This window comes from Haplochromis burtoni, unplaced genomic scaffold (assembly GCF_018398535.1).
Source record: "Haplochromis burtoni strain Fernald_Lab_line unplaced genomic scaffold, NCSU_Asbu1 Contig_8, whole genome shotgun sequence".
Lineage (NCBI taxonomy): Eukaryota > Metazoa > Chordata > Actinopteri > Cichliformes > Cichlidae > Haplochromis > Haplochromis burtoni.
The window spans coordinates 680892-700767 of NW_024582369.1; the positions used below are offsets into that span (position 1 = coordinate 680892).

General features: G+C 39.4%; 2 protein-coding genes across 11 annotated transcripts in view; both read left to right on the forward strand.

Moving 5' to 3' along the window:
• rab32a (RAB32a, member RAS oncogene family) overlaps window positions 1-10634 on the forward strand; it is a 13871-nt gene extending 3237 nt beyond the window's left edge. The window contains exons 2-3 of the mRNA XM_005914563.3: window positions 7196-7473; window positions 9721-10634. Of these exons, the coding sequence (XP_005914625.1) occupies window positions 7196-7473; window positions 9721-9870 (428 nt within the window). The 3' untranslated portion in view covers window positions 9871-10634. The remainder of the gene's footprint in view (window positions 1-7195; window positions 7474-9720) is intronic.
• A 353-nt stretch (window positions 10635-10987) lies between these two features.
• The window catches only part of adgb (androglobin), a 40002-nt gene continuing 31113 nt past the window's right edge, over window positions 10988-19876 (forward strand). For 6 of the 10 annotated variants that reach the window (XM_014338549.2, XM_042225888.1, XM_005914612.3 and 3 more), the window contains exons 1-7: window positions 10988-12117; window positions 12332-12491; window positions 12668-12760; window positions 13832-13903; window positions 14147-14323; window positions 15795-15934; window positions 17431-17514. In XM_014338549.2, the coding sequence (XP_014194035.1) occupies window positions 12047-12117; window positions 12332-12491; window positions 12668-12760; window positions 13832-13903; window positions 14147-14323; window positions 15795-15934; window positions 17431-17514 (797 nt within the window). In that variant the 5' untranslated portion in view covers window positions 10988-12046. The remainder of the gene's footprint in view (window positions 12118-12331; window positions 12492-12667; window positions 12761-13831; window positions 13904-14146; window positions 14324-15794; window positions 15935-17430; window positions 17515-19876) is intronic. The other 4 variants (XM_014338561.2, XM_014338562.2, XM_014338564.2 and 1 more) reach the window with 4 other exon arrangements.

A 19876-nucleotide genomic window follows, 5' to 3' on the forward strand; every position in this document is an offset into this window, starting at 1 on the left:
GCAGGAGCATCTGTGACTGAGCGCCAGGAAGTGCTGTCTGCCTGTCACAGACCGACAGCACTTGATTAGAGGATCTGCGAGGGTAAATAAAAGCCACACACACACACACACACACACACACACACACACACACACACACACACACACACACTTTGATAGGCTGATATCATTAATTAAGACAGGGGAACATGCTAGCATAGATTAGGGAAGGTGTGTGGATCTGGATGGTCTCACCAGGTAGGACGACTCTGTTATTAAACTGCGTTATTCACACCTACATCAAGGCCTGCCTTGAGGACACTTTGAGGATAAAATAAGTAACGACACGTGGGTGTAAAGGCTAAAAGCTCGAGGTGTAGTTGCCAAGTCATTAAGACCATTAATGAATGGCCATTAAGCCATTTAATGTACAGAAAAGGAGGAGGAATAATCATCTTGGCAACACTGAAAGCAACTTCAGAGCTTCTTTGTCTTTTACCGACCTCACTAGTGATTACAGTCTAGGAGGAATAACAGTAATCAGAGGACTGTACAACATCGGGGAAGTCAGTGTGAAGCATGCAGGTTTCCCACCCCTTTTCCACTCACAATTGCTACTCTCTCCTGGATTTACTCAAGCCAGTGGACACAATGATTACCGCTATGGCATAGAGTGAAAAGGCCTGCACCTTTTGGGCTCAAACATTGAAGTGATGAACGGTTTCACATTAATGGGATGTGTGCAGTGACTCCTATTGCGGTCCAAACTTTTTGTCCCATTAGGATCCCTCATTTCACCTGAACTTTTTATACTTCAATGATAAACTTCTCTTTATCTCATAGCGCTGCCGCTTTCTAACAGGGTTTGAAAAAGTAGACGCTACCCAGGACGAGGTTTCCAACACAGGTAAACTAAGGAGGAAGGAGAAGTCTAATTTTTAATTACTTTTGCAAAAATACCCCAAAACTGAAGTGTTCTGTACAAAGAGGCTCTTATCTATTTGTTTGCACAAGAGCCAAAAAGGCTGGCGAGGAGCTGTAACTGATTTGATGATTTGATGCCAAATGTTTATGTTATCAGTAATCTGAAGAAACAGTCACTCATTTTGATTACAAATAACAAGAAAACAGGGAAAATAAATCAGTTTTCCGTTACTAGAAGGGATTTTTTTCAGTCGCCCATTGTGTTTGATTTGACACTCTAAAAACTTAATGGTATGACATTAAGCATATTGAGAAAAACATATACCCGTGATCAAAATATGTAATGTTCTCAAACATTTACACAACTGATTCATTTGCTATCAAAACAGTTGCTGATTAATTTTCTGTCAGTGGTCTGAAAGATTCATCTTCTTGCTGTTTGTGCTCTACTCGTAAACGACCGAATGAAGCCAAATCACTGCCAAGCAATTTAGCTGCTTTTGCCAAGTATGACAGTGCATACTAAATGTGACACTGAGACGTTTTCAAGCACACAGTGTGGCAAGCAGTGCAGCCATCGACGGAAATGGAAGCGAAGGCAGAAAACACAATGTACCGGTCGGTGCGAAATGAAAGGAAATACCAAATGTAAGTATCTTTGTAAGGTGTTGGACAACCTCAAGGTGCCAGAACAGCTTTGGTGGTTTTCGGCATATATTCACACATCTGAAGTCTAAACTCTCTTGGACAAGCTGAGCACCATTCTTCCAATTCTCTCATTTGGTGATGATGAAGACCAGTGCCTCACACCTAAAGCTTTTCGTTTCCAATTGGGCGTCCAGATGCAAATCCTGTAATGTGTGATTCACCTTTATTTTCACACTCTTTGCCGCTCTGCTTTTGGACATCTGGATTTGTTGTTGTTTGCCCAGGTTGTCCTTTAATATGCCACTTATCTGTTTGTATATAACGGGAATAAATCTGATGCTTGTCATCAAATGTATATCTTAAGTAGATCATCAGTCCTTAGATTGATTAAGGATTCAGTCACCTGGGCCTAGAGGCCAGTCATTGACACCCAGGCAATCGCTGGTTGATAGGGAACAGTGCGTGCTCCGGGATCAGAGAAAGACTTCCTAACCACTTGCCAAGTGGAAGTGACTTAATTTGTGACGTATAACCCAAACGGAAACAAAGACCGTTAACCTTCAAAGTATAAAATGAGCCTTTTGAAGTATTTGGTTGCAGCAGTAGGGCACAACTTTTACCTAAAAGGTGAAAGTTCTCTGTTTCCAGCACTTTTTCAAGTTTTAGGAAAACTTGTAGACTAAACTCAGGCAAGTCAGTGTCTTTTATTCAAACTACAGGGAACTGTGCTAATGTGCTAACAACCAAAGGAATCACAAGGAGATTTTTAATACAGCACCCTCTTTGTAACCAGTCCCCTTTGGCGTTGTGTCAGGAAGGTCATCCGGTTGCCGTATTACCTCATAAGTTACCTGATTTAGTGGTAGAGTGGTTGTGTTCTTTTGGCTGTTATCGGCAGTTGTAGTAGTAGTAGTTACTGACATTTTGGTCACTTTTTGGTGTATTCTTACCACCAACAATAGAGGTTAAGACCAAGAAACCTCTCCCTACCCGTTCTATAAAGTTGCACAGATTCCCACAGGGCTGTCAGCGGCAGTAGCACTGTAATTATGAATTAAATTTCTAAATTAAGGTGCACACAAAAACCTCTTAGCACAAAGTGAGGAGGGAAAAAAGGCTGTGGATTCAGTTCAGACTGTTCAGCGGTAAAGGCTGTAGTAAGCTGTAGTAAGTCATGTCTCACATGCTGCTCTGAGGAATTTGAACGTGCCAGTCATGTGTTACGCTCTTTTGAAACTCATGCTGAAGACTACCTTCGTGACTGGGCCCAATGTTGCTACTTTAGTGTTGATGGGGGGAGTGTGCGGGGAAGTTTTGCAGCCAGTTGCTTCCTAACAGCAGACGGTGACTGCTGCTGTTGTTACTGCCATGTCTGGCTTGGACAGTTTCTATGGTAACCCACCCACAGGATAGCAATATCTACGAACGAAGAGGAAACTAGGGTTGCTAGGGCTTTGGATAATGATGAGACTTCGCTTTATTTCAGTCTCTCCCACACAGCAAACAGAGATGATACGGTGAATCTAACTAAACCATTTCAATTTCATCAAGTACTTCTGTAACTGAAAATTTATGAAGATTTCATAAGCAGAGTGTCTAACTGCACTTGAGGTCATGCATCCGTGTTTATCAGTGTGGTCGACTGAATTAGAACAACCCTGTTTAAAGCCCTTGAAATTCAACAAAGTTGGTTTTCTCTCTGGGTAGATTTAGTTTTCCACTTCTTTAGTTTTCGATGCTGTTGCCTAATATTGTGCTTTTAATGCAGAAGCACACACCTTTGTACTTTCCTGATATCTCATGCTCCTCTGTGGCATACTCCGAGTAAATACACAATTCTTGCTCAGTCCATTCCCATGTTTTTCTGCTGATTGGGTTAGGAGCATATGACACTCGTTACTGCTTTTAATGTAATTAAATTTGTTCTTTTTTTTTTAAATAATAAAATGTCCTTGAAAATTGCTTTTACAGGAAAGCAAAGCAGCTTGATAGATGGATCTCAGATAGAAAATCTGTAGTCTGTATCCATTTAGAATTTTATTTCCTATGAAAATCCATACAGTGAAAACTTTTTTTAAGCTGTAAACGCACGAAGCAGAATAATTTAAAAGAACTGCAACACAACAAAGGCCAGGCATCGCAGGATTTGCATTTAACTTAAGGTTTGTGACTTTTAGTGGTTCCACAGTGTAGTGGTTTACACATTTGCCAGACAAGTGGAAAGAAAAGATGGGAAAGATCCTGGAAGGAGACACAAACCTCTTGAATCATGAAGGGCATCTGATGTAGAAATCTGCCAAATCAAATACGTGGAGCAGCTGAAACTACCTAAGGTTACCTAAGGTCAGTGACTCACATGGGAAAAACCACAGCAACTTGGGAATGCCCTGAAAAGCAAACAAAAAAACCCCAAACAAACCCTTAGACAATCGTATAGCAGCCAGGTATGTGGAGCAACCACAGCAGTCGGAGTATCTGAAAGGTTAGTGAGTGATATATGGAAACCTTGCGAATACCCGAAAAACTTCTAATCCAGTTTTTGACAGTTCAGCAACTTATTGCTTATTGTGCAATGTTTTTTCCCCCCAAATTCAAGATAGAATCATAAAACATAAATTCTTCAGGACAGTGTTACAATTCTCGCCAGCAAGCAGGCACAAAGAATGTTTTCAGGATTTGTTTTTCCGGATCTTGTCTGTTTTTGGACCTTTTGGAGAAGATTGGATTGATTTTAAATATGCTGTTGTTATACTGTTCCCTAATCCAAAAATTTTTTTTTTACTAATCTGAATAAAACATGCTCTACTATATTTTAAATCAACTAATACAAGTGAAAATATTTGTAAATATCAAAACTAATCAGTGGTCAGCATTGTTCTGTCACTCCATTTGGGCAAAATCATATGTCGTCCTATAATACCTTGCAATGAATGAAAAGAAAAGAGGCCTTAAAAATTATTAAGACAGTACTTCCATCTATATTCTGCCCTTGCCTTCGCTATCCTGGATGTATGAGCTTTACAAGGCTTGGAAATGAAAGCCTTATTTCAGTCTATCGGCTCTTTATCCCACTGTGTCGTGTCTCTGGTGAATTCACCTGGGGTTATATCAGCTAAAATTAGACTCTCAATTATGAGCAATTACCGTCAGGCCTGTGGGCCCCACAGTGTATTCACTCTCTTGCTCACACCCGCACTGTGCCACGCCACTCCAGTTTATTGCGTGACTGGGTAAGTACAGTAAAGTGAAAGTGCACTGGGTAAAGCTTTGCTCGCACTTCCTCAATCTCATTTTTGCTTCATTATTTGTTTGTGACTCAATAATAGTAAAGACTGCAAATTATCTAACACGCTGAATACTTGGAACTTTCCCTGGAGCAGTGTAGCATAAATATGTGCTAAATCCATCACATGTTATCTCAAGCTTATCGTGGCCTGCTGTAATTGCAGACACTCGATCTAAATATGATAAACGAGCAGGTGCTTTAAAGGCTTCATTTGTGGTAATATGCTAAGTAACTATACCTCTGGGGGTGACCCAATATTTGAATAGTTAGTTAAGCATAGCATATGGACTGAAATGTCCTCAGCAGCACCAGCAGCAGTCTTAATCATGTGATTACAAAGGCAAGTTCAAACTGGGTGCTGTTGTAAATTTGTCCCCCATTAGAAAATTAAAAGACCCGTGTTTTTCTTACATGCAAGGGCATTTAAGAGCCAGGACCTCTTAGAGGAGCTGATGTTGCCTTACAACTAGGAACCATATGCAAGAGAGCATATGTCCGAGAAACTGTTCACATAGAGATAAGATGGATATGATTTAAAAAGTAGAAAAGCAAACATCCTTATCTAAGTTTTGACGTTAAAGTGCTTTTGTTATATCTGGTAAATTTAAACCACTGGCTCTTGACAGGAAAAAGATTAAATCTGTGGAGGAATCTCCAAAGCTGTATGTCTAAAAAGGAGCTCATGCTTGTGCTCAGTCCTACTAGCTACTAGTGGTTTTAGGTTGGCGCAGTACTGACACACTGCACTGAAATATTTAGACTGGCCCATTTAATGAGTGCGAGCTAAAGCCTTGTAACATTATAAAAAAGTGTAATCAAGTAACCTAATAAGTCAAATATATGCATATATAAATTGACAGAGTAAGTTTTATTTTGAATGTGATGTAGTGATGCTGGTATTTAACTCATCTCTGCTCTATTGCTCTGCTGAACAAGGATACTTGCCTGCTGAACCATCAGTGGCTTCCATGCATAAACAATTCAAATAGAGCTGTGTCCTACTTTCATTTCTTTTATTGTTGCCAACAATTGTCTGAGCCTACTAACAACCCAGCACCTGATACAGTTCACTGCAATCGGTATATTCCTGGCCAATGGAGACTGTCCAGAGATATGAAGTATCACAAGTTCCAAAGCTGTTGCTACTGGTACCTTCTGGATGTTGCTTTGCTTACAAGCTTGCAGTATTTAAAAAAAAGGGTGCCCTTCATCCATCACTTGCATCAAAGTATCAACTGCTTGACTTCCCACCAAAGACCATAAAGATGAACCATTAATGATGCGGCAACCCCTTAATTCTTACAGAGACATTTTGGGAAAGTAATTAAGACCTAAGGTTATGTAGTTCCTAAGACAGTTTTGGTATTTCAGCTGCCTGATAAATCTGCACACTATGGATGTGTAACACTTGTATGTTCCTTGGAAAAAGCCTTTTCCTTTGTACACCTTTGGAGATGTGGTTTAAGCACATTTTAGAGTGTACAAGTGCATTGCATGTGCTGAACTCCCTGCACACCTGAACTAAAGTGAAATAACACAGGAAGGTTAAAGCATGTAATTCAGTTCCTAGTATTATTTACTTACCCCCAGGGAGTATTTCCTCTTTAAAGTTTCATTTTAAAAGTGCAAATAAGAAAATGGAAGTACTCAAGTACTGAGGTTTCAGTTATAATTACAGTTATTCTATGAAACTGTAAGCATTTCCATGATGTTTTGGCATTTAAAAAGCATTTACTGCACTGAGTATAAAATCTGTATTCTTAATAGTTGGTTGATTTAAGGATCCATATGTAACAAAACCAAAGGAAGCAATTGGTCTTCACTGGTTGTAAAACTCTTAATGAACTGGGGTGAAAAACTGCCTTAAAGTGATTCAGATTGAAAGTGACACACCTTATACTGCTGATAATTTCCCTTGCTTTGGCTTGGTGAAATATCACCTCAGATTTTCTTAGAGGATAACTTCAGAGAGTAGGTTTATTATAGTGGCAGATTACTCCCGTCATTCATAGTGTGTGTGGATTAAACCCGTGGCAAATGAGAAAAATAGGTCAAATAGTAACCATCTCTATCCTCGTCATTTTTGGCCACATTTAGAGGCGAAATTATTTCATTTCTCACCAAGTTGTTACAAATTGGAGTAAGAAATGACAAGTCCGAGTACTAAATATTTATTTCTTCAGATACTGTTCTGTTCATTTCAGGTGAATTATCACATGTCTTTGCAGGGTCCATGATTTTTTATTTATTTTTTTTCCTCTCTCACAAACTCCAAATCATATTATTTATCTTTTAGTTGCTTTTAGTTGTTTTGTAAAAACTGTGCATTTACCGCTGCATCCCTTTCCCACCCCTCAGGTCAAGAGCGATTTGGGAACATGACGCGGGTGTACTACAAAGAAGCCGTGGGGGCATTTGTGGTGTTCGATGTAACAAGGGGCTCCACATTTGACGCCGTGTCTAAGTGGAAGCATGACCTAGACAGTAAGGTGAAGCTGGCTAACGGCAACCCCATCCCCTCAGTGCTGCTCGCCAATAAATGTGACCAGAAGAAAGAGAACTCCAACAGCACAGCTCTAATGGACAATTTCTGCAAAGAAACTGGCTTTCTGGGCTGGTTTGAAACCTCGGCTAAGGTGAGAAAGTGCCAGTGGACAAAAGCCGTTTAATTTTATATGCATTCCTCTTTAGAGCTGGGTGACGCTCTTCTTTTTAAACTTGTGTCCTCTCATATTTATTCTGCACTTTAAAACATCCTACAGCAGCATGAAATGAAAAGTTAAGGCAGGCTGAAATATTTCCTTTAAAGTCAGCCGAGTCATTGTTAAACATGATTAGTGCTGGATTCAAATCACGTTTTACACGTGAATGTGACTTGTGTTCAATAACAGCTTTGTGCTCAGTGCTCATGTAGCAAAGTCAGAATAAAAGGAGATACTTATTCTTTTACTGAACAGATTTTTAAAGACAGGAAATCCTCAAAAGTTAATCCAAAGAGAAGTGAGACATCTTCTGTGTGGCGTAATCACGTTAGGTTGACTGTAGTTATTGTGAAATTGTTACACGTTCTTGTTTTTTTTTTTAGTCAGAAGCCGATTCAGCAGTTGTTCATGTTAGCATTTTTGATTCAGAATTCAGTGTTACATATGGAGGCTTGTAAGTAATTTGCATTAGATTAAAGGGCTGCAATCTGTTTAATGACTTAAAAATTACCAAATACATTGGAACAATTAAATTTCTTTTCAAAAAGACAAGCATCAATCCAGCTGTCTTTGGCATGCATGCATGCATGCATGCACAATATCTGGTAAAAAAAGTTTGTTGGACAGCTGGTGTGATAAGGTATCACATGACAGTGATGGATGTTACAGCCCAGAGCTGCAAGGATTAGAGGGATAAAGGTTTGAATGATAATGTTTTGTAGTGTTTCTTTTCAACTTGCGCCATGATGTCACTGGTTTGCTATTACTATCTTGAGATTGCTGCCCTCTTGCACTTGCTTTGTAAGCTAATTCTCATCTCTCTCTTCCACACACTTTAATTTAAAGGTCCCACATCCTACTGCTTGGAAATATGTTAATGTTGTTTGTTCTCTACGCCCTTTTAAGGGACTGTTATCCACGTAGAAAGAAGGAAATTCAGATACGCTCGTACTTTACAAAGTTTAGAAAAATCTTATTACTCTTTGAGAGTGGATTGGAAATAGGGCCTTTAAAAGGTAATTAATTAACTTATAAAATGTTCCGATGGGTATAATATTTCCATCTGAAATAAAGTGTAGTGCTAAACTTAGTTGTGCTAAAAGTTCTGTGCTTCAGTTGTTAGTACATGTTGTAGAACTTTGTTTTGTGATCATGAATATTCTACATTTTAAGACTCCAGGGAGACCTCTTTTTTTTTTTCCCCCTCAGTGAGCCTCTTCCTTCTTGGAAACTTCAAAATGACAAGCCGATAAACCGGGAAATGCCTACAGTCACGCACATGTACATTTCAAATAACAAACATCCATTATGTTTCCATGTTGTGGAATGCTTTGATGACTCTGGAATCAGCTGTTCCCATTTAGCTCATTCTAAATAACTGTTGTTCCTGGAGCTGTGCTACGTACCGAGTCATGTGACGTGTCTATGTGGGCGTGTGATGAGTGCAGAGCCAGTTCCTTTCTGTGGGTTAATGTTTTGTGTGCCTGTCACACTTGCACTAAACTCAACCCACAACAACCTGCGACTGGGATTCTGTTAATAAGTGCCAAACTTTCATGCTGATTTAAATGACGAAGAGCATATTTTCCCTAATACAGTAAAAGGGGAAAATGCAATGTCACGGTGAACTATGAGTTATAATGTCGTCAACAACCACATGCCATTACAATTTATTAAAAGAAATTACTTTAAGACTGGCTTGATTGAGCTAGCATACCAGTAAGTACTGTTTTTAGCTCAGTAGTCTTTAATAGAGTAAATACTACAAACCAGTTTATTTCATTATATTTTAAATCTTTATTTTATTTCTGTTTGCCTTTACTTGAGGCCTTTTTTGAAAACATCTTTGCTACTGTAGAGTCTGAGCAAAATCCATAAATATTCATTACCTCTTCAACCCATGCTATGACAGCTTTTGGGCCACAGTGTGAAGGACAAAGGCAAACAGTGATTTTCAGCCTGTCTCTGCTGGTCTCACTTTTGTCTTCTGTTACCCAGCTAAATAGGCTGGTTCACATAAAGGGCTTTCGTGAACTTCTGAAACTGCTCTGAGGACCATAGTGCAGGCCAAGGCAGAGGAAATTTCCAGTCTCCATACATACTGTGCTGCAAATGACTTTTTGTTTTAATTATGATTTTTTTTTAATCACCTCTCTAATATATGCTTTGACCTTTCTATAGGACAACATCAATGTGGATGAAGCTGCTCGATTCCTGGTAGAGAACATCTTGGCTAACGACAAAGGTTTGCCATATGAGGAGAGCAATGGAGACAGGATCAAACTGGACCAGGAGACTGTGGCTGCTGAGAGCAAGTCAGGCTGCTGCTAACACTCAATCCATTCACATTAGCCTCCCTTTGGCACCCATCCAGCCTGTGGCTTCTGCTCTCTATTGCAGCCTTGGAGAGGAATATATTTTTTGGGGTTGTTTTATTTTTTTTGTGTCTTCAAAGCTCCAGGAACTTCTCTCTTCACTGATGCCCATTTGACCTCTGTATCCGTAGTTTTTACACAGATACATTTTATTTAGATTTGCCTTAACCGTTCCCCTTCTTGTATCTACACGACTCTTTCAGGATCTTCGGTGCTGTCTTCATGTTAGGGTGCATTTCACCACCACCAGCAAACCTCGCCTCACTCACTCACCCCTTGTTGTTCTGACAGCCTCTGAAGGCTCGAGACTGTATCACACTGTAGAAGGGTTCAATCTAAGCAAAAGGCTGAGAAACCCAAGCTCTAAAATAACCTGTAGCCTTTCAAAGTCTGTGTGTTTTCTTTGCTGTACTTTCTCTCAGCCTCCTTCTGTTTATTTTTGTCACCCAGCAACAAAAAAGTGTCTCAGAACCAACGCAGGTGGACTTTAATGGCCCTTAATTTTTCATCTTACAGCAGCAAATCATGTTTGTGTCTGTAGCTTTTCTCTTTTTTTAGAGTACCGTGTAAAAAAGCAAGTAAATGGGCATCTTAGTTAAGTATTATCTTATTAGAAATGTGTTGTCTTAATGCCATATTTTCTCTAAAAGTGCCTTAATTGATTCATATTTTAGTGAGGCAATGGATCGCGCATTTACTTTACACAGAAGTATACAGCCGGACAATGAAGTATTTCAGTAATATGAGTAATAATAAAAACTTTAATGATGATACTAAATGAGACAATAGGAAACCTTTCTTTGATTGTCTCTCCACTGGTACGATAGTATGTTCATGTATGTTTCAGTATGCATTTTTAAATTGTGTTGGATTATGTATTGTATAACTTTGGAATTTGTGAAAAGCAGAAACGGACTACAAGGACTACGCTCAGTCGTCTTTTTGGATGCTAATCTGTTGAACTGTTCAGATGAAATGCAAAGGATTTTTTTTTTTAAACACGTTTACATGTAGAAATACTTAAACAAAAAAACAAAAAAAACTCAAGACCAAAACTAGAATAAACATTCGAACAGGTTTGTGCTGTCCACTTGTGATTAACTTGTCTGCTCAACTGTATGAATTGATTAAATGTGTTTATCGGAACTCTATACATATGTAACAAGAAAAGGACAGTGTACATTACCAATCTTTTATTACCAATCAATCAATCATGTTGCATAATCTGCTGGTAGATTGTATGAATTAGTAAACGTATGCCGATCCGTATACCTAAAAGATCATAGCAGTATAACTATTCCTTATTATATTAATACCCTGCTTTTATTGGCATGTAGAAATTCAAGCATGGCTGAGCTGGGAATATTCTCCTAGTAACAAATTTCATATTAGCATTATGAGCACAAGCACTAATGCTAATGCTTGTGAGGACTTGGATCTCTTCATAGGAAATACTGCAATTGTTGATCAGAAGTGCTTTATTAACACTAATTTTGAAAACTATATATACCACATTTTAGAAAACACTATACCCATTGTGTTAAACTTACCTTTAAGTAATTCAAAGCACTGACGACAGCTGTATTTTTGAAAACTACAGCGTCTGTGTGTGTGTGTGTGTGTGTGCAGGGTGCTCCATGTGACTCCTCTCACGAAACAGTGTGTGATAGTCATCAGACAGGGTTCTCTCACTACTAGAGCTTGTGCTCTTCCACACACCTAGCACAGAGATCTGCCAGCTGTTAAGCCTACAAGCACTAGTGTAACTTTTTTCATTGTTGGTACTCCAGTCTGCTTCCTCTTATGAAACTCTGCGGCATATTCTGTAGTTTTAGGTAGTAATGCTTTTAATTTCATTTTATGTTAAGGAATTCTTCTAATATATCAAATATACACCGCTTTCTTGTGGTAGATGGGAAGATGCTTAAAATTTAAATATGTCCATCCTTCACTATAGCAACAAGAGACGCAACTGTTCAAGGCCTCTCCCTCCCGCGTTATAGCTCGGTTGCGTAGCAACGCATAAACTTTCAAGAGCAGTTTGACATGGACAGAGAGACGATGATAAACAAAGGCCGCCTCTAGAGGTTCCTTCTCTTACTGTGTGAGTTGCCCGCGTCTTTCCCACAATAATGTCCAAGGCACATCCAAAGAAAAAGGAGTCATCTTCCAGCAAAGTGTCTTTATCCGACCGGCAGACGGAGTGAGTTCAGTGTAATGAAAGGAGAGACATAGTTAGCTTTAGCGTTAGCTACCATTAAGCCACTTAAGAAGAGATGTACTTTAGTATTTACAGTATTTCTTTCGCTGTCTGAGGGTAAAAGGGAACTGGTTGGGTTTATGTAATAAATCGTGGAGCTGGTTAACTGTGTTGTTAAAAACTCGCACAGAACAAATGAAGTATGTCATAATTTCAGAGCAGCGTCTCTAGCAGCCACTTCCTCTGAGAGCCTAGGAGGTGTGGGGAAATACAGGGTCCCCATTTGGCCCGAGTGGAATGATGCAGACGTCAACAGGGAGAAATGGGACTCAAACAGAGGTCCTGAGGATGGCAAGCCAACCAAGAGTCCTAGTGCTGTAAATATGAAGAGGACAATATTTACTTTTTTAAAATAATCAGTTAATTTATCATTACCCAAAATACCCTGTAAAGAATATATGTAATATGTGTAGCTAGGGTTACGTAAATTGTAAAGTTGTGTTAATTTATGGTTTCTGTACTTCACATTCACTTTGTTCCCTTTTGTATGCAGCCATTTTTTGAGGATCCCGAAGGAAAGCTTCTTCTGCCTCCGTGTTTGAAAGTTCACACCTGGAAGCGCCCAGCAGAGTTTATTGTTGACAAGGTAACCTTCATGCTTCTGTTACCTGCCCGCCTCGATTTTGCACTGATGACTGCTGTTATACAAAAGGGCTTTCCACCTAGACATCGGCAGTTCATTTCATGTTTATATACCTTGCAAGGTTAACAATGATATACAGGGTCCAGAATATGCATGCAATAGGTTTACACATGAAATTTTAAGACAATTCCTACTTCCTTTAGCCTTTTTGGCCATTTGTCATTATTGGATACTTTCTAGACTACAGGATAGATCTACTAATAAAAAAGGCAGGCTAAACCTGTTTTAACTTTCTGTGTTTCTTTGCCACACAGTGTGAAATATAGTTATGGAAACATGCTCTCTAGTCACCTCCAATGAAGTTTTAATTGCATCACTCCACTTTTCTGTTACCCCCTTCTTAGTGCAGTATTGAGCAATTACTGCAGGCTTCCTGTTTTTTGTATTAGTCCTTGCCAGGTCACATGCTGCCTTTTCACTCAAGATGTCAAAATCATTTAATTAATTTCATAAAAGAGGAGCAGAGCCGAATCACAAAAGCCATCAGCCATGCAGATGGAGGCAGCAGCTCTTCTACAGCATTCTGTCTTCAGTCTGTTTCCACAGAAAGTATTACTAGATTAGCAACGTTGTTTTTGGATATGGTTTAAATTTGGTTCTTGCTTACAGTTGCTTGCAATTGTACAAAACGTTTTTTTTTAATCTTGCAGCCTGCCTCATAGTCAGCTGACCCATTTATCCATATTTAATTAGTAACATGGTAGAAGCTATGAACTTGGTTGTCAAATATTCAGTGCAGACACAGTTCTGGGAGTGTCATGGTAAGGTTACACCAGTTTAGGCCCTGGGTTGAGCTGACTGTGTAGGTCCCTCATTCTTGTGTACTTTAAATTGGTGACCTTTGACAGCAGTATTGTAATGCTGATATGTTATTATAATGAATGCTATGCACACATGCTACTATACACTTTATACTGACTGCAGCTTTTTCTGTGAGTTTTCTGTGACGATTCTCAAGCGAATAAATGTCTTTTATAATTTACCTACAGTGAAAACTCTTTTGCTTTATTTCAGACTCCCACTGTCGTTGACAATCAAATGACATTTGACCTAGTCTCCCCTAATTGTCATCTGCTTTGTAGTGAGGTTAGTATTCAATATTTGTTTTCTACTTTACACTGACTTGTTGTTAGCTGTCATCCATCAGTGCTCAGATAGTCTAATTCCAATGTCAGCAGAGTGATGTCTGACTGACAGAAACAAATTATATGGGGGAAAATGTAATGCCCTTTGTGAATTAAAAATCAGATGATTGAGGGTTTCGCTAACGGATGCAGACCGATTTTCCTCTCTCTTCTCCATCCTGTCTCTGCTCCATGCTCCATGAAGCTGATGAGGTGGATTGTCAGCGAGATCCACATTCTTTGGATGCAGTTGAACTGCCCATCTACAGAGCACGAGGGATGGAGACCTTGGGGGCACATCTACTCTATGTGTAAGGTGGTGAATGGTCATGTGCCACTTTTCAACAGCTATGGCAAATACATCATCAGACTTTACTGGATGGTAAGGATCCAGACAGAATGCAAACACATACTCAGACATGAGTATGGTTCGGAAGAAGCCCTTTTTACTAGTGAGAATTGCTTTGGTTTGACGTTTATGCAGAACTAGAAAATTCTCCTATCGCTGCTTAGGAAGTCGCAGCTTTACAGCAACTGTTTATTAATGAATCTTTTAAAAATAGGCATAGCTGGATTGCAAAACATTGTCATACATTCTTCAACAGACTGCAGGATGTAGCACATGAGTAGGGAGTGGTAGCGGACTGATGGGGGATGTAGGGGGGGAAGGGATGAGAAAGCCTTATCCTCTCAGAGCTCAAATCAATCAGTCTCGCTGCTGTGCCAAAAGTAGCTGGGCTTCATACATTGCCTGATGAATAGATAAGGCTTAACAGGAGTCAGCTGCTTCTCACAGAGCAAAGCTCAAGTTTGATAACTACACTTAGTAAAACCCTGAGAGCAGGCACAGCCTATGAGGATGATAGCGTCGTTCAGTTTGATTATGTGTAAGTGTAAAGACTTCACAGGTTTAAAAACATCGCACAGGAACACAGTCTGAGGGCTTGCATTAGAATCTCTGTATGGCAGACCTTGCATCTTTGTGTCTTTTCAGAGGGAGAGACAATTTGGGTCAACAAGAGAGTGAAAAAGACAGAGTGATATTGTTCTGTGACTGTGACACTGTGACTCTTGCCTTGACAAACAAGACTGACATGGTTGTAGGCAGCCGTCCCCGTGCCAACCTTAGCACGCTAGCAGATGGTTGTTGAGATGGCATTAAGCACCCAGCCCCCATCACCCTCTTCCCATTTCCTTCGCTGTTTTTCCTTAAAGGCTGCTCCTTTTCTCTCAGTCACGTGATTCTTTGTGGTTCCGTGCCTATATTTTTCCGTATGGATCCTGTCAACACTGTGTTCCCATTCCTGCTTTTCTTGATCTGTCCTACAATTTCCCCAATTGCACTGTATTTTCATCCAACGGTCCTTATCTGGGCAGTGGTTTGACGAGAAAAGGGTAGAGCAAGTGAGAAATGGTATATTCGTTCGACCTCTGTGTGGGTTTGCATTACTTGGGTACACTGTTCTGATAGATAAGGAGAACTGCGGATGTGATTATTTCCTGCTTTGCTGCGTTTCCTTAAGCAGCGTGAAACTCCCTCAGATGGCCTCCAGATAGACCACAACACAGATAATGGCTTAAGACACAAGCATAATCATGGCAAATGCTAAGGAGAAATGTGGGACATCAATACCAAAAGGCTGTCCTATCCTGAAGATGCAACCCCAGTTCCAAAAAAGTTGGAACTCCAAAAAAGTTGTTTATTGTATAAAATAACAAAATAATCTGCCAGATAATCATCTAAACAACACAAATCAATGGTTTAGCCCTCTTATTTGAGGAGCACTCTTTTTTTTTTTTTTACGTCGTTTTATTTTTCACTGTCTTTTCTTTCCTTCCTTCCTTTTTTTCAGGGTTGTTGGAGGAAGATATTAGTGGATGATTTTATGCCATTTGATGAGGACAATAACCTGCTTCTCCCTGCCTCTACCTGTCAGTCAGAGTTATGGCCAATGCTGCTGGCTAAAGCTCTAATTAAAGTGGCAAACACAAAGTGAGTTAACATATGTTCAGACAGAAACTTTATAAGTATTTTAGCACTACCCCAAGGAGCTGGGGAAATAATTTATAATCCTAATGTAATGCTGCTTTAGAACAGACCTCGAGTTTTTTGTAAGTAGCAGCGAATAAGGCCACAGTAAAAATACATCACACAGTATGCACCCCAAGACTGTACACTAAACCTAATTTCAGCAGGGTTACTGTACAGTGTTCAATTTTAATTTATTTCAATAAATATATATGGGGATAAACTATATATGCGTGAAAAACGGAGCAAGTCATTAAATCTGCTCACTTTGTTTTTTGTTATTTCCTCCCCGTCTAAGTGCATTGTAGATGTTTTCATGTTTCCAATTTTCACCGTGAAACTTAGTTTCAGGACGTTAATCTCTAAGCTGGCAAACATATGTGTGTTGCCCACATTTGTTGAAAAAATTTGAAGCTTACACACATGCACAAGAACCCCTGCGGAGTGCCATTTGCTGACTTGGCTGTACCTTCCCAGGACTTATCCTGTGTATTTGCCATGGGTGTAATTTGACAGTGTAATTTGGTGGCAGATAGACAATGTTCATGCCTCTGATGGGGCTGTTCTGTTGTCGCTTGAAGGTTGAGACATAGATGTTTCAGCTAGGGCAGAAAATAAAGAGTCTTCCTCATAATAATAATAATAATTTATAAGACATACGTTTTAATATAATAAATGTCTAATTTACCTGTTCAGGTGTTCGCTACTGCTTTTCAGAAAAACTTTTTGTCATTTTTTTGTGAAAAGCTGAATATGAGGTCTCGTTCACTTTGGTGCTGAGCAGGATTTTTGGCAGGATTAAAGACTATGGCATTACCATGTAAGTTTTATGAATTTCACTTACTCGAACATAGCATGAACGTGGACTGGACTCCCAAAAGGACCAATTAAAGCAAGGGCAGCTGTCTCTTTCAAGCGAAAATTGTGTGAGAAGGATACCTAATATAGACATTCTTGCACACACACTCCTCAGAATTATTTGAGCAGTTACAAGGTTTACCAACTAATGCAAATTCAACAATGCTGAATGTAGCCTGAACCTAAATTTTTGGTGTTCTTGATATGTATTAAAAAAAAAAAACTATACTATAAAAATGCCCAAGTCAGGATAATGTGACTCTTAGAATACTACTAGGTATCAATGACCTTTGTTGTCCTATTAGCTGTAATTCAAAAGCATGACCGGAAATTAATGACACAATCTAAACACACAGTTCTTTACTATGTTTGAAAACAGAAAGACACATTCAATATTTCTTCTCAGTTAACAGCATTCTCATGATTTAACCACCCTGTCACCAATCACATTAAACACTTATTTCCCGCGTTGAAACCGTCACCTCACATGATCTGTTTGAGAACAGTGCCAGTGCTAAAAATGGTAGTTTGAGTGCTGTATCTGATATGTTGCATATTTTGAACAAAAGAAAAGAAACGGTTCTTATGTGTTTGTTTCTCAGTTTGTCAGATGTCTGCGGGGGGATGGACCAGTTCACTTTTATCCACACCCTCACCAGCTGGATTCCAGAAACTCGTCCTATAAAGTAAGGACTTTAATGGTTGACCATACTTTTTGATCTATTGTATGATATGTGCTTTGTATGTTCTATGTCACTTTCTGTTCAATAAATTATACACTGACGGGATGCTTCATTAGTACACCTGTTCAACTGCTCATTAACACAGGTATGTCAGCCAATCACATGGCAGCCACTCATTGCATTTAAGGATGTCAATATGGTCATGATGACCTGATTTAGCTCAAAATGAGCATCAGAATGAGGAAGAAAGGTTATTTAAATGACTTTGAACATGGCGTAATTGTTGGTGCCAAATGAGCTGGTATAAGTATTTCAAAAACTGCTGATCTACTGGAATTTTCCCACACAACCATGTGCTCCAAAAAAGAGAAACTATCCAGTGTGGAGGATATTGTCTTGGCAAACTTTAAGCCCCCTAGACATTCAAACACAACAGCCACCTGAGTATTGCTGTTGACTACATCGATGACTTTATGTAATGTGCCATGACTCAAACCTCGCATCATCTCAAACTGGTTTTGTGAACATGACAGTTAGTTCACTTCACTCAAATGGCCTCCACAGTCACCAGATGTCAATAGATCCAATAGAGCACCTTTGGGAGTGTGGTGGAACTGGAGATTCAGATCATGGATGAGCAGCCAGTAAATCTGTAGCAACTGTGTGATGCTGTGATGTAAATACCAAAATCTCAGAGGAATGTTTGAAGGCAATCGGGGAATCCAGTACTGGCAAAGTGTACTAATAAGGTATCCAGTGGATATACATGGAATATATGTTCCATTTACTGTGTGTCTTTGTTAACAGGGCTGATATTTTTAATTTTTTTATATAGTTTAAGGTCTGTGGCAAAAATAATGCAGAAAATTGCATCTGTAGGAGATGGAAGGAGATATGTTGTATACTGGGGGGAGAGTAATATCAGTGTAGAACTGCAGCTCATCAGTGATAGAGCTTTAATGGGGCAACAGTATTTGTTGGTGGAGCCAGGGAGTGTTATTCTCTGTAGCTCAGCAGGTTAGCTGTTGTTAGTGGGTCGCCTGGGGAATCTTATCAGCACGTGCAATAAATGAGCATGACATTTGTTTGTGTTTCAGACTGATTAATGAAACATGAAGTTGTAGTTACTTATGCACTTGCCCACACAGAATACACAGGATCTAATATACCTCACTTACTGCAAGGTAGAAGTTCTGACAATATAAACATAGTAAATAAATATATCATTATGTTAAATATTATGTGACACTGTAAAGTACCCTTAGGATGCTTCTTTCTTTTGCTTGTAATATTCAATTAGACTGCTAAACACAAAGACGGTCAAAAACGCTAAAATAAATAACACATTTACATCCTCTCTGCCTGTACTAATAACAAGTAACTGTATATTAGTGCAGCTAATACTGCCACTTAGCAATATTAGCTCAAGTTGTTTTTATTCATGCACTGCAGCCCTAACCTTTCTAGACATTACCATACTGAGTTATGCATGAGAACTTCAGAATCGTTCGGACCGGACATTAAAGGACTTGGCTTTTCCTTTAAGCTCCACAGTACAAAGTCGATGTAATGTCCGATTGAGCTCATGCAAGAATAGAGAAATTGATTGCATGGAGAAGTCAAATGAAATGAGTTGGTGACACATGTTCATCTCCTGGATGCTCTGTCCAGTCATCACCTGTTTCCAAACCTTTGAAAGTGCAGACTGGTGAAGCTGGTATACCTGAACGACACTACAGACTTTTATTTTTGCTCATTCATTTCTTTGTGAGATGTTCAGGGGGTTTCTTGCATGTACTGGCTGTAGTATCAAGTCCACCTCCCCCACCTGTCCACCTCCACCCCCGAATCAGTGAAAAAGTCAATAATTTCCTTTGGATGCATGCTTGCTTTTTCACATGACTGTGTATACAACAGCCTATTGTATTGCAAACAAAGGGACAGTATAGGAAGAGGAACTGAAATTGCAGTTGTCACAAAGACACTAAGCAAAAGTGTACTTCATTTGACATCAGACACACTTAAAGTTGGAATGAGTTACAAATAAAAAGGGTTTAACTCACAACTACTAGGGTTAAGCCTTGTTTAACTTTTCTGAGCTGAGCAGTTTCAGACCTGCTTTCCATTCATTCAGGCCTGCTTTCAGAACAAAATGACTGGGTGTGCATCAGAAATTAGTGAAAATGATCTATACCTATAGACCTTACAAAGGATAACCTTGGAAAAACGCGGGAGCATGGTATAATGGTTGTCAAACAACATCTTTATTGATATACAGTGGGGCAAAAAAGTATTTAGTCAGCCACCGATTGTGCAAGTTCCCCCACCTAAAATGATGACAGAGGTCAGTAATTTGCACCAGAGG